Raw genomic sequence first — 14536 nt, forward strand, 5'->3', positions numbered from 1 at the left:
TTTTATTTTTTTAACTTTTATTAACGCGGTTCAACACAGCTTGGCTTTTGACTTCGTTCATGGAAGACGTTTAAACGCATTACGTTCACTAACTTTATGTCGCAGACGGACTCAACAAAGTAGGGATGGATAAACCGAGGCTTTCCGAAACAATGAACCACTTTCGAGACAATTGCGCCTGGCGGCGCTCAAACGAAGCACTGCTTCGAGGCATTTGACACACTGTAAGAGCTCCATCTGCTGGTCAAACCTGCGCACATGGAATTTTTAGAATCACTGTTGACAAAGCTTCATTACTTGCGATCATGTATGAGCCTCGGCATTTTATAAGTTCAATTAAGTTTCAGTAGATGACTATATTTTTTTAACTGTGGGGTTGTGTCCTTTTAAAGTGTTATTTACATAAGTAAAGTTGAACTTTCAAGTCTGTGTATTGTTTTTGTCTTTGGTTTTCGCAACAGTAGAGTATGCTATTATTTATTCGCGACCCTTGTAAGCGGTCAAGAAAATGGATGGATGGATATTATTTATTTACACTTGGAAGAGAATAAAATAAAGAATTGGGAAAAAAAACAAAGAAATTATAAAAGCCTATCTCTCATGGGTTGAAGAACGACATCGCGGTCTGCAGCTTCCCGTTAGTAGGAAAGTTCCGGCTGATCAGCGATATACTAACACTGACGTCAGGACCTCCGTGGCCGATCGTGTTGAGCAGCTGTCTCTCAAAATGAAGGTCGTGAGTTCGAAATTCGACTTTTGTTTTTTTTTTAATTATTTATTTTATGCTCTTCCAAGTGCAAATATTACTCTAAAATTGTCTATTTGGTTGCACTGTAAATAGAGTCAAATTTACTCGACAGAATATAATGTGTAAGTGCGGTGCTTGAGAACAGGTATATTGTTTTTTATTATATGGGATACGTATTTCCATAATCCTAGAATGGAGAAAACATTTGAGCCGAATGATCATTACCTTTCCTGCAGGCAGGTTTGTCAAACTTGAACGTACGTTTGTGACGTTCGAGGCCTCGTTTGCAGTGGTCACGTGATTTTCGGCATGTCCGAAGCAGTTGTCGGACCACTGCTTCGACACGCCTCCGCTACATTTGCTCGAATCAGATTCGAGCAGGAAGGCTCGAGCGTAACGTCTCTACAACAAAGGACATCAATTTTACTCTTCCAGCATCGGTACATTGCAGCTTCCTAATAGTTGGAGAGCAAAATCTCGGACGCTCCGTGTAAAAGTAGAAGTATACTTATTAAATCCCTGTCATTACGGAGAAAAAAATAAAAAGCTGAAATTCCCTAATTTAATTTCGAAAAAAAAGTCCAATAAAACAAAGAAAGTAAAAAGTTTTAAGGACTACTTCGCTCAAATTCAAAATCATCCACCCCACCCCAGATTCATTTTTATTTACGCCAGTAGTTCTTGCAGGCGCTAGACATTTCCAAATCCTGACAGTCTGGTCAAATTTGGTTTACTTCTGGTCAAATTTGGTTTACTTTATCGCTGCAGGAACGGAACTCAGTCCAGGAAGAGGTCGACCCCTATACTGGAAATTGCAATCAAGTCAAGAAATGAAACAAAGGCGAAAGTACTTAAGAGCGTGAGATTGCTATACCTACAGACAATACTTATTATACACCTAATGTACTGTTAAGAGTTGAGATGACATGAAAACATTTATTCATTGTCATCTTTGGTCCTCAAACAGATGATAAATATAATGTATTTGGAACCTGTAATCGAAACAAACTGAGCTGCATTGATAAATGGCAAAAGTGAGTGTTGCTTTAAATTGAAAAAAAAAATGCACTTGTTGCACATGATATATATATATATATATATATATATATATATATATATATATATATATATATATATATATATATATATATATATATATATATATATATATATATATATATATATATAGGCGGTACGGTAGTCGAGTGGTTAGCACGTACGCTTCCCAGGCTCGGACCCTCCTGGGTGGAGTTTGCATGTTCTCCCCGTGCCCGCGTGGGTCTTCTCCGGGTACTCCGGTCTCCTCCCACATTCCAAAGACATGCATGGCAGGTTAATTGGGCGCTCTGAATTGTCCCTAGGTGTGCGTGTGAGTGTGGATGGTTGTTCGTCTCTGTGTGCTCTGCGATTGGTTGGCAACCAGTCCAGGGTGTCCCCCGCCTACTGCCCAGAGCCAGCTGAGATAGGCGCCAGCAGCCCCCGCGACCCTTGTGAGGAATAAGCGGTCAAGAAAATGGATGGATGGATGGATATATATATATATATATATATACGGTCTAATGTTCATTTCTTAATGTCAAACCCAAATATTTTCCTTCTACAGCTAATCAGAAAAAAATAGACAAAGCCATTAGAAAGATATTGTTTTTAATCTCTGAAAAACAAATGTATACTGATATTTGCATATCATTTTTTTTTTAATCTCAAATATGTGAAGTTGATGCAATTTCCCATTTGTTCCACAACTATAGCCTTTATTTACTTTTTAACATGTAATAAGAACAATATTGAGATGACATAGAAAAAAATAGACAAAGCCATTAGAAAGATATTGTTTTTAATCTCTGAAAACAAATGTATACCGATATTTGCATATCATTTTTTTTTTATCTCAAATATGTGAAGTTGATGCAATTTCCCATTTGTTCCACAACTATAGCCTTTATTTACTTTTTAACATGTAATAAGAACAATATTGAGATGACATAGACAAAAATAGACAAAGCCATTAGAAAGATATTGTTTTTAATCTCTGAAAACAAATGTATACCGATATTTGCATATCATTTTTTTTTCATCTCAAATATGTGAAGTTGATGCAATTTCCCATTTGTTCCACAACTATAGCCTTTATTTACTTTTTAACATGTAATAAGAACAATATTGAGATGACATATGAGATGGTTGAAGTAGCAGTTTTATTATTTATTCTGTTACTGCACATTTTTCAGGATATACTTTTGTAAGAGGAAATATAAAAGCAAAGACAAACAGAAATCATTAGTGTAATATCAGCTTTACCTCTTCTGCTCTTCAGATGGCAGCAGTGAGTAAAAACAACACCAAGGCTCCACAACAACAGATCCTACGCAGCCTACAGTACAAGTGTCTTACTTGTCTTCTTGGAGTCTGGGGTTGGTAAAGCCGACAAAAACTTATCTGCTCAATTTATTTACAAATACAGTGTGTTTTTGCTAATTATCATCATGTAAGTTAATTTACATTTCATAGACATCATTGCAGACCTTACAGAATTAGGCAGTTCATTATTTTTATTTATTTGTATTTATTGAAAGAAAAAAAAAATGTTCCAAGGGTCAACATTCATGAATTACTCCATTGTAAGAACAGCCCTTTGTCACTTTTCTTAACCCCTTCTAAAGTTTCCAGATCATTTTCATACAAATGTGACTTTGGGAAAATAACTACTCACACCACCATTGTGGTTCCTATGGTGGTGTCTGGTATGATTAAAAACGAGCTACACTGCCCTCCAAAAGCATTGGAACACTGAGACCAATACCTTTATTTTTCTTTTTAGTAAACTGAAAAGGGATGAAAGAACATGTTCATTATTTACATATGCATCTGAGACTGCACACCTTAGAAGATAGCATTATTTCTTATGAAACACCACATTCTTAAGTGAGCAAAATTATTCAAATTAATGTCTATCTTTTACAGCTGAAAGTTGTTTTGGCATCGTGTCATTAGTTTGCTGTATGATGAATGACCTCCTAGTTTAGGATCAGTTTGGTTGCATCTATCCTTAGACTGCCAGACAAAATGTGTCTGCACATATCCAGAACATTCCAAATCGGTTGTATTGGCTACGGCCAGTGCTTTTCCAATGATCTACCCAATCGTCTACAAGGAGCTATTTGGTTTTCATGTTGGTTGCAAAATTCCAAATGTGCTGATCAGAGATTATATTAATCATTAATTTAATGGGACACACTTGGGCAGCAAAACATATCCACATGCACATGGCATGTTACAATACTTGTGCTGTCCTTATAATGTTGCCTTCCAAGTTATGTGTCTGACCTATTTGCTAATACCTGGAAATAATGGCAGAAATGGTCCCATATTCAGTATTGTAAGTCAAAACCAAATGTTTTCAGTCTGCAGCAAAAATAATGACATTTGTTGTCATTGTTTCAATACTTTTAGAAGGTGTGGGGAGAAACTATTAGCTATGTTCAGCTGCCATTCTGTACTGTTATGTTGTCACCTGTATGGAATGATGCTACACTTAAGTGCTAAGTACCTTATTTAAGAACTAAAAAACAAAAACAAAAAACAAAAAAACATTTTTCCATTGTACTTTTGTATTTTGTGCAGCTTTGTAAATGTCCCATACGTACATACACAACTAAGATTGGGCGTTTCTAGTTAGCTATACCAACAAGATTTTGCATGGGGATGGTTTTAATTAATTGGTTAAGTGTGTGCAATTGATTCTTGTTTAATCATGCTTTGATGCAATTGCGTAAAAACGGTGTGCATTACTTGGTTGGTCAAGTGAGTCAGTCAAATCAAGTAGTTTGCAGTATTTCAAAGAATAACATGATGCCAGTTACTGTATGGGAAGCTACAGACTTCCATGCAAATCCTGTAATGGCACAGCTCCTCCCATCTGCTAATTCTTAGTACATATACTGGAGCACGTGAATGTATGGATGTAGCCCCAAACACGTAGAACATGGCAGTGAGTCTACAGAACCTCCTTTTCTATGGCAGAGAAAAACGAGGTTTTTTTTTCTTTTTGTTTTTTTCAAATGAAGAGCCAATGGTAGCTAAGCGGTTCTATAGTTGGGTTTCAGCTGTTTCTATGCGCTCTTCACAATGACCCTGTGATTGAATAGTGACCAGCAGAATTTCAGCTGTGTGTTGTTTAGCAACAAGCACAGCACTTTCTTGAATATAAAAGAGTCTATAAGGAAAGACCAATGGAATTTAGAAATGCAAATGATATTATCTGGAGGGATGCCAGAATGATATGCCAACCTGAATACTAGTAGAACAACACAGACTAGCGTTTCAAAGTACTCTAAACAGATTATGAAGACTTTGACAATTGACAATTGATGTTTGTCTTTATCCTTCTAACGACACTGATGATCCAAACAGTCTTGTGCCTGTCTCAGCCCCAGCCGTTTGGATTAATGTCTTTTTAGGAGTCATCCTGGACAAGAAAGAGGCTGCATTGGTAGGAAGGTTCATCCTTGAGCAGGCAACTAGTCATCTGCTCTGCTCATGGGACTGTATTCCATTGAGAACAAAGAGTCTGTAGCTCATGTCTTTAAGGTATCCAGTCATGCTCTGGGCAGAAATTGCGGTACAGACCCAGATCAGTGAACTTCAGAAAGCATTGTCTTTTTAAAGGCCAAAAGTGCCTCTAGGGGCAAAGACTCCCCAAGAGTGTTAATGTCCTGGCTGTGGTCGTTCCCAGTGAGGGTGACATAAGTATCCTGAGACTCCAGTAGAGATGACTGGGAGCAAGGAATAGGGTTCTGCACCCTTTCCATCAGCCAGTGATTATGTGGTATTTTTCTCAGTGCCACACCCAGACCCCTTTGCAAGTCCTCCTCTGTGCACGGCAGTGTGGGAGCGTTGGACATTTTTGGTGGTAGAGGTGGAGGGGGGTTCAGGCTTAGCTCTGAGAGAACCTCCAGAGAAGTGGGGTATTCTTCGTTGTAAAACAATGCTGGGGTCGACCACAAGCCGCCATTCGTATGCTTTAACCACTCCTGCGCAAAGACAAAAGCAACTGATTGAAGATTGTGCTGACTCATTTAAGAGATATAGAAATTACCCACTCCACTAAATTTTCTGCTACGGGTCCTAACATATCATACTATATAGAAAAATTAGAAAATAAACCAAGATAAAATATATAATAAATAAATAATATAAATAATAAATAAAATATAACATTTAAAAAGATAAACTGTGGTCAATAGCACATAATTACACAATAAAATATTTATATAAAATTGAGCAGTGTATTTACACTATATTATTCTTGTATTGGTGTTAATGTTTTAAGTTGTGTTTGTTTTTTTGTGTTCTATAAAGCGCTTTGTGACAGTTCAGTCTGTTTGTAAGCGCTATATAAATAAACTTGAGTTGAGTTGAAGTGAGTTGAGTTGAGTTTTCAGACTCTCGCCTTGTTCTTACCTGAAAGTCTCCACCGTAATCGGTAAAAAGGCCTTGAAACTTTCCATCCGGAGTTGGAATAGTCGGCCAAATCTTCTTTCTCAGAAACCTGAAAAGAACGCAAGTGTTAAATTGTTCTCCCCTACTTCAACTGGTACTGTTTGTACTTTTCTGTGATAGCAAAATCCTGACCTGCGATTGGATGCGAGCACAGTGAAAGACAACACCATTAGGATGAAAGACATGATGAGGATTAGGGAGACAATGAGTAGGTTGAATTCTGTAAAGAGTCATAACAAACCACAACTTACAAATAAAAAGAACAAAAGATGGCATTGTTGAAATAAGAGTAGCTCCTGATGCAACCGTTGCAATATTTTGCCCCATAAACAGTATTGTACAATATTTTATGTTGCAAGAAAACTGGCAGTTGGAAACTAACAACTGTAAAAACTTTAAAACCTTAAAAAAAATAGTAAATATAAATATAATATATAGAAATAGTTTTTCTTTTCCATAATTAAAATACAGTTTGTAGTTCTAATCTCAACATGATTTTGCCTTATTTTCAGGGTTTTTTTTAATGTTTAAATAGAAATATCACACACTTTAAAACAAATAAATTACCTTCACTAGAAATATTGTAAGTAAACGTATTATGACTATAGTGATACTTAAAATGACAGAAATGTTATATTACCGGTAGCTGTTCTTAATGAGAAGATTTTATGGAAACAGGTTGTTTAATAATTTGTGTTTTATGTGTTGTATTTCGGTCCTACTTAGCCAACAGAACATTCTGTGTTCGCCTTGGGTGCTCCGAGTCCCGCACCGCCCCACTGTCATATGGTGTTCCACAAGGATCTGTATTAGGGCCCATTCTGTTCTCATTATATCTGCTGCCCTTGGGCTCCATTCTTAGAAAACATGGAATTTCTTTCCATTGCTATGCGGATGACAGTCAGATCTATGCCCCGCTTAGTACAAAGGACGCTTTCTCATTGAGGCCTCTTTTGTCCTGTCTGGAAGAAATCAAAGCCTGGATGGCTTTAAATTTCTTGAACTTCAATAAGAAGTCCCAGCGGCTCTTCTCATCCTGCCGACTTGGGTCCTCTGGCACAATATCTGAAGCCAACAGCCTCAAACCTGGGTGTCAAGATGGACAGCGACTTTAAACTGGACCGGCAAATTGCCGCTGTTGTCAAATCCAGCTTTTTTCATCTGAGACAGCTGGCTAAGGTCAAAAATCTCCTATCTCAGCAGCAGAAATGGTAATCCATGCCTTTGTTACATCTCGGCTGGATTATTGTAATGCACTTTATTTTGGGATCAGCCAGTCCTCCCTGCAGCGTCTCTCCAGCTTGTCCAAAATGCTGCTGCTCGTCTCCTTACTGGTGCCCGGAAGAGGGAACCCATAACCCCTATCCTGGCCTCTCTTCACTGGCTGCCCATGAAATTTAGAATCCATTTTAAGATTCTTCTATTTGTTTTCAAATCTCTCAATGGTCTTGGCCCACCTTATCTCGCCGAGCTCTTGCACCCCTACACACCCGCCTGGTGCCTCAGGTCAGCAGACCAGACGCAATTGGAGGTACTGAGGGCTAAGCAGAGGCTTAGAGGAGATCGAGCCTTTGCTGTTGCTGGTCCCTCCCTTTGGAACGACCTTCCACTAAATATTAGGCAATCCCCCTCTTTATCTTCTTTTAAAACACGTCTTAAAACACATCTGTATTCTTTGGCTTTTGGTGCACCATGAGACTTGTTCTTGGTGTTTTGTGGTGTGTATGAGTTTGATGTTTAGTCTACTTATGTATTTATTTATCTCTTTATTCACTACTTCTTAATTATTTACTGATGTAAAACAAACAAAAAAAAACCTGTATTCGCACTTCAAAATGTTTGCTTTGTTCTTGTTTGCTGCAAAACCGATGTTTGTTTATGTACAGCACTTTGTATACAGCAATGCCTGTTCTTAAAGCGCTTTATAAATAAATGACACAAACAAATTATGTGATTCATCTTTAAAAACATGTTTAAAAAAACTGTTGAAAAACTAAATATTTGTTTTAAAATTGCAACAATTTACCATTATAATTCATTTATATATAGCATGCCGCCACTGTTTTTAGCAATTTTAGATCACATGAAATGTATACTTAGACAGCATCCCTCAGTTCACGTCCAATTCTTTGCTTTGCGTATTATTCATCCTCTGCGATTGGCTGGCAACCAGTCCAGGGTGTACCTCACCTACTGCCTGAAGCCAGCTGGGATAGGCTCCAGTACCGCTGCAACCCTTGTGAGGAATAAGCGATCAAGAAAATGGATGGATGGATGGATGGATTATTCATCCTCTCAAGCGTTCCGGTTTCCCTACTCTAAAAAGAGAATTGTTTAACCAATAAGCGAAGTGTGCATCTTGAATTCAAGGTGTATTATGGGTAGCGGCGTGGTGCATTGTGGGTAGGCGAAACTACCAAACGGTCATTGAAAATGAATTGGATCCGATGGAATCGGCTGTGATGGAAACATTTCAACCGCTGGAAAGTTGCTGTTTTTTATTAACATGCATAGCATGTGGTTTACTGATATCGGGGAAGTTGACTTGCAAGCTTTAAAGTGTACAGTTAGGCAAAGATTGTCACCACTCTAATCTCCGCCATTCAAATTGATAGGGTAGTTGGTAGCCTCGTTTTTTTCCCCTCGCGCATGCACAAACTTAATACACACTTCGCTTATTTAATATTACAATTTGAATTGATGACCAACTTTAAAAATATTGTTTAAATTGGTAAAACACTTTTTTAAGAGTTACGTTAATACAAAGTGAATATATTTAAGTGTAATTAATTATGAGTTCAATACTCACTATGGGCAACCAGTACAGGGTGTCCCCCGCCTACTGCCCAAAGTCAGTTGAGATAGGCTCCAGCACCCCCCCCCCGACCCTTGTGAGGAATAAGCGGTCAATAAAATGGATGGATGGATGGATATTCACTTTGGATTACCTTTGAGTTGAGTTGAGATGAGTTGAGTTGAGTTGAGTTGAGTTGAGTTGAGTTGAGTTGAGTTGAGTTGAGTTGAGTTGAGTAGGACATGGCAGTAATTGTCGTTATTTTCAAAAAAAAAATAAAAAATTAGTCAATTATCAACGAATTTATTATAAATGACACTTTTTTTTATTATTAATTTCTCAGTATTTTTACATGTTTTTCTCTCTTTTTTAAGTTTTAAAGTTGCATTTTACAATTTATTCCTTTAAATAACAGACAAATAGGCTATTGTAAACTTAAGATTAATGTATTTTCACAATAAATATATGCATTTTTAATGCATTTTCGGTAAAAGAACAGAAATATTGTGTGTTTTCACATCCATCCATCCATCCATCCATCCATCCATCCATTTTCTTGACCGCTTATTCCTCACAAGGGTCGCGGGGGGTGCTGGAGCCTTTCTCAGGTGGCTTTGGGCAGTAGGCGGGGGACACCCTGGACTGGTTGCCAGCCAATCGCAGGGGATGTGTTTTCACAGATTTCATGTTATTTTACAGTCAGCATACAAGATCACAGTCGATTGAAAATTAAATTATATTTTAAAAATATAGGAAAAATCTGTCAAATCAACTAAAACAAACATTGAAATTCTGTTATTTTATTGTTTTTTGGTTTTGTTTTTTACAGTGTACCGGTTTAACTCCAAAAGGAAACGCTAAAAAGCAGTCTTTATACAAAATACCAAGTACCATATGTATTCAAATCACACTGGTTACCTCTGAAAACTACAATAAAGTACAGAGTCAAACACACAAGTAGCTCTCAGTATCATGTAGTGCAATTGTACAACACGATAATGTACATATTGTTAAATTAATACCTCTCTATTAGTGTTAATTAAAAAAAAAAATCAATGTTATTTACATTAAAATTCCAACATAACATACTGTACACAATAAAAGGGCTTGTTTTTTTGGTCTCCTAATTGGTTAATTTCTTTTTCGGGACTTCTACTCACTTACCTGGGTTTGGAAAATCTGTAAGTGTGCACTTTGCAGTGATTCTTTTTTTTTTTTTTTTTTTTTCATTTTACACATGCATGACATGGTTTCCCGCCACTGCTTTTAACTCACTGAACTATGTGCTTGAAATGACACCATTTAGTTGTGTTAATAAATGCAGACCTGCAGGCGCTGTCTCCATGAACACTGGATCACTCCACACACTCCAGTAGCCATTACAGCTAATTCCATCCAGTTTGACCCGAACCCGCACCTTGTACTTAGTGCCTGGCTGTAGGCCCCTTAAGATCATCCTGGAGCTGGCTCGTATTACCTCTACCTGCAAAGCCAGCCGTCAAATCAACAATAAACCTCCACTCCATCAACGAGAAAAATGGAAGCAATAAAAGAACCCGCACCTGCACTACATGGCTGCTGGCCATTGCATAGGAGACCTCGTACATCAAGCTGTCATCCATGTATCTGAGAGGGGGAGGGATCCAGCTGACATTCAGCTGACCCTGTTGACCAGCACTCACACTCACGTTAGCAGGAGGGCCCAGCAGAACTGTTGGATAACCACAGGGAGGGTGATTAATGTATTACTCACTACTTGTCACACGACACATATTAAGGAGAAAAGGATCATGACACACCCAATATTTTAATATTTATGTATTACAACAAAGTTATCATTCTAATACCTTTATAGTGACACAGAGTTTAAACCACCATCATGTATAAAAGGCAAATCTACAATTTTTGCAAGACCTCGGTTGAGTGAGCATCAAAGGATTAACTCTGTGAGGTGGAAAAGAAGAATATATCCTGGATTTCGAAGAAACAACTGTTTCCCTATAATTTGACAAATTACTATAACAATGCAATTTACTTGTATACATGAAAATGTTACCCTGAACTAATTGGAGGTCAACCAGTTTGCTGTTAAAGATTGTGTTTAACTCTTTGACCGTCAAAAACGTTTAATAACGATTGGTAAAATCACAACATATGCCGCCATACACGTTAAATGACGTCAACTGCATTTTTTATTTGTTTTTTTATATCAATGGGCAGCGCAACGTCTAAGTGCAGCGCTGCCTGGTCAATGGGTTGTGGAATCAAAACAGCCGCTAACTATGGCCAGCAGATGGCAGCATTGTATTCAATGGGCTGCCGGTGTATGAAATTATAATGAAACATGATGAAATCTAATGAAACAGAACGTTTTCAGGGATTCCGTGAATGATCAAAGCCTTTGTCACATCAACCCTAATTCACATAATTTTGTTTCATTAAACAAAAAAACATATTAGTGTCAAAGTTACTGCACTGCCATTTTATTGTTTTAAAAATAGAAAAAATATTTAGGAGTAATTACTACTTTATCTCCACACCCATCAATTTGACTGCTCTATTCTATTTCAATGTACATCTTTCACGTTGCTGGGACTCGTGGGGTTGCGCCGCTGGGCTTCCATAGTTGGCGCCGCTGGGCTTCTTTAGCAACGACCATTCAATGTGGAGGCATTTGGCTTTGAATACAAGCTAGATCACCATAATGAATAAAATAATTTAAAAAAAAATTATACTTGAGAGCTGCGATTGGCTGGCAACCAGTCCAAGGTGTCCCCCGCCTGCTGCCCAGAGCCAGCTGAGATGAGCGCCAGCACCCCCCGCGACCCTTGTGAGGAATAAGCGGTCAAGAAAATGGATGGATGGATGGATGGATGGATGGATGGATGGATGGATGGATGGATATACTAGAGAGGAGACTACACAGCTACATTCTGAGAAGCTGACAGAGAGTCTGACGAATCACAATGAGTGGTCGCTGGGTCGCTCGACAGTTTCAGACAGCAAGTCCAAATAAGACCAGCCCACCTCCGCTTAAAGGAGCCGTGTACCGACGCAGCTCAAGGTAGAGTATAAACTTATAGTAAAAAAAAATAAAAAAAAGCGCTCCTAGATGTGATGGAGTCATGACATTTTTGGCAGCATAAGCCGGATAATCGAATTTAATACACCCGTTTTCCACAGAAAAGCAAGAGAGGGGCTTTATTAGCAACTCAAAACAGTGAGTAATAACCATATTAGGCGATTACTATTATTATTATTATTAGGCGAGAGTGCAACCCGTCAAAATGACTGCTCTGGGAGATCTATTCTTTTAGAATTCTAGTAGTTGCTAGAGTTAAACACAGCCTCACTGTCTGGTACAGTTATAAAGAAAAATCAGTTCACTTCAAGTTCATATGAGTGTAAAGCATTTTCACAAATATATAATAACTTCGATACACTTTAAACGTAAAACATATTAAGAGTGTGAATATTAGACTGGCTTTCCAACAGTCCAGATCTTTCTCCCTCTGGAAATTGTGGCACATTATGAAGCGCAATAGCGGAGAGAGCAACTGAAGTTGTACACCGGAAGAAGGGGAAATAATTCCACCTACAAAGCTTCAACAATTACTCTCCTCAGTTCCTTAACGCTTATTGAGTGTTGTTAAAAGGAAAGGTGCATGTACGCTTTTGTGGAATGTTGTTTTCAGGCAGCAAATTCAAAATGAGTGAATATTTGGGAAAAAAACATAGCAGTTTAATAATAATAATTATCTTGTTTTTGCAGTGTTTTCAGTTGAATTTGGTTTGAAAATGCTTTGCAAATCATTATATTCTATTTTTACTACGTTTTAAACAACATCCCAACTTTATTGGAATTTGCACATAAAGTGTTGCAGTGTCACAATAATTAAAAACGTTTTCTTTAAACACACAAAAACTTACACAAAAGTTCCGCCAGAAGACTCCGATTGTGGATTAGCTTCCCTTCACGATGTATTTTAATGTCCATTTGGACAAACATGGAAGCATGTTTCAAGAGGCAGATGTACAGCTTCTTCCCCTCCTCTGTATGGTGGGCTGTCAGTGGGCATTTGCTGCTGTTTTCATTTCTGCCAGGAAGACAGACACTGCATTGCACTGAAGCAGTTAATGTGACTTCTCCATTGATCATCACATGGTTGTTCTTACTTGTAGGCGTATGTGAAGGAATACTGGTCTACAGAGCCAGCCTTCTCTTCATCTTCTTCCCAGAAGCAGGTGAAGTCCTTTCTGCTTTCTGCGAAGCATTTTGGAGTTTCTGGCTCTTCTTCCAGCATAATCAAAACTGTGATGTTTTGGTGCCCCACAAGAGCATTAGCATCATGAAAAAAAAATATATAGTTTTGTGCCTCTCAGTTAGGTCAATCTGTTTCTATAAGCGGACTCTAGTGAATAGTGATGTACCCAAAAGGTTATTTAAGAGTCAGTCCTACCTTTCATCTTGAAATCTGGTGCGCCTGGGACGCTGGAGGCCAACCGCATGGTGCACGCAATGGTGAAAAGTGCCAATAATCGTCTCAGGTGATCACATGTCATCCTCCTGTCTTCTCGCTGAACAAAAAGACCGGTGCTCTCTTGTTGTGCACAACATGAGAGAGCAAACTGAAACAAACGCGCGCATGCCGCAAACTGCACGACTTCTCTCCCGAGGGGGCTTGTCCTGTTTTGGCTTCAGATACCATGGATAGCGCAACACGGTTACAAGGCTGCTCCTCGCTGATAAGATGCGCGCAGAGCTGTTTACTTGCGCTTAAAATCAGCAAAGGTGACAAAGGGGAGGGGCAATAGCACATGCTGAAAACTTTTTTTTTTTTTTTTTTAACTTTACTGTTGCTGGTACGCGGGAATTAGACTCATTGACGGATTTATGACTATGTGAGCCTCACTCATGCATTTAATTTTCAATAACATACATATTTTAATTAAAATAACAAAATAAAATAATAATAATAGTAATAACAATAATAATACATACATACATACACACACATCATCTATTTTCTTGACCGCTTATTCCACACAAGGATCGCGAGGGGTGCTGGAGCCTATCTCAGCTGGCTTTGGGCAGTAGGCGGGGTACACCCTGGACTGGTTGCCAGCCAATCGCATGGCAATATATATATACAGGGTGACCCAAAAAGATGCGTACCCATATTTTATTCGATAAAAAATCAATTTTTTAACGAATGTCTTTTCTGTTGCAGGACGTGAAAGGTGAACCTATGGATGATCATTTGCAGCTATAGTTGCCCTGAAAATGTCTTGGACAAATCAGCAGAAGATATTCTCCCTGGAGACCTATTTTGCGACAAAATCATACCAGAGTGTACAGATTCAGTTTGGAAAGCGTTTCCATTGTCGCAACTTTCCATCAAAATCAACGATTGTTAGTTGGATTAAGAAGTTCAGAGTTCAGTTCTGAGAACCAAACGTTCTCAAGAAAGTTTTCATCATTTTCAAGCACA

General features: G+C 38.3%; 1 protein-coding gene and 1 long non-coding RNA gene across 2 annotated transcripts; one reads left to right on the top strand and one right to left on the bottom strand.

Annotated features, from left to right (window-relative positions):
- Positions 1-654: 654 nt before the first annotated feature.
- Positions 655-14536, top strand: LOC144003384 (uncharacterized). The gene is made up of 3 exons (XR_013278967.1): positions 655-733; positions 3066-3162; positions 14276-14536. It is a non-coding gene; the product is annotated as an uncharacterized LOC144003384 (long non-coding RNA).
- Positions 2930-13682, bottom strand: epor (erythropoietin receptor). Its single transcript, XM_077499318.1, has 8 exons — positions 13505-13682; positions 13221-13356; positions 12975-13141; positions 10607-10755; positions 10371-10527; positions 6383-6470; positions 6212-6299; positions 2930-5781 (listed from the first exon to the last, which is right to left on the bottom strand). The coding sequence occupies exons 1-8, from the start codon at positions 13605-13607 to the stop codon at positions 5383-5385; spliced, it is 1287 nt and encodes a 428-aa protein (XP_077355444.1). The 5' UTR covers positions 13608-13682; the 3' UTR covers positions 2930-5382.

The sequence above is a fragment of the Festucalex cinctus genome, chromosome 1 (genome assembly GCF_051991245.1).
Source record: "Festucalex cinctus isolate MCC-2025b chromosome 1, RoL_Fcin_1.0, whole genome shotgun sequence".
Lineage (NCBI taxonomy): Eukaryota > Metazoa > Chordata > Actinopteri > Syngnathiformes > Syngnathidae > Festucalex > Festucalex cinctus.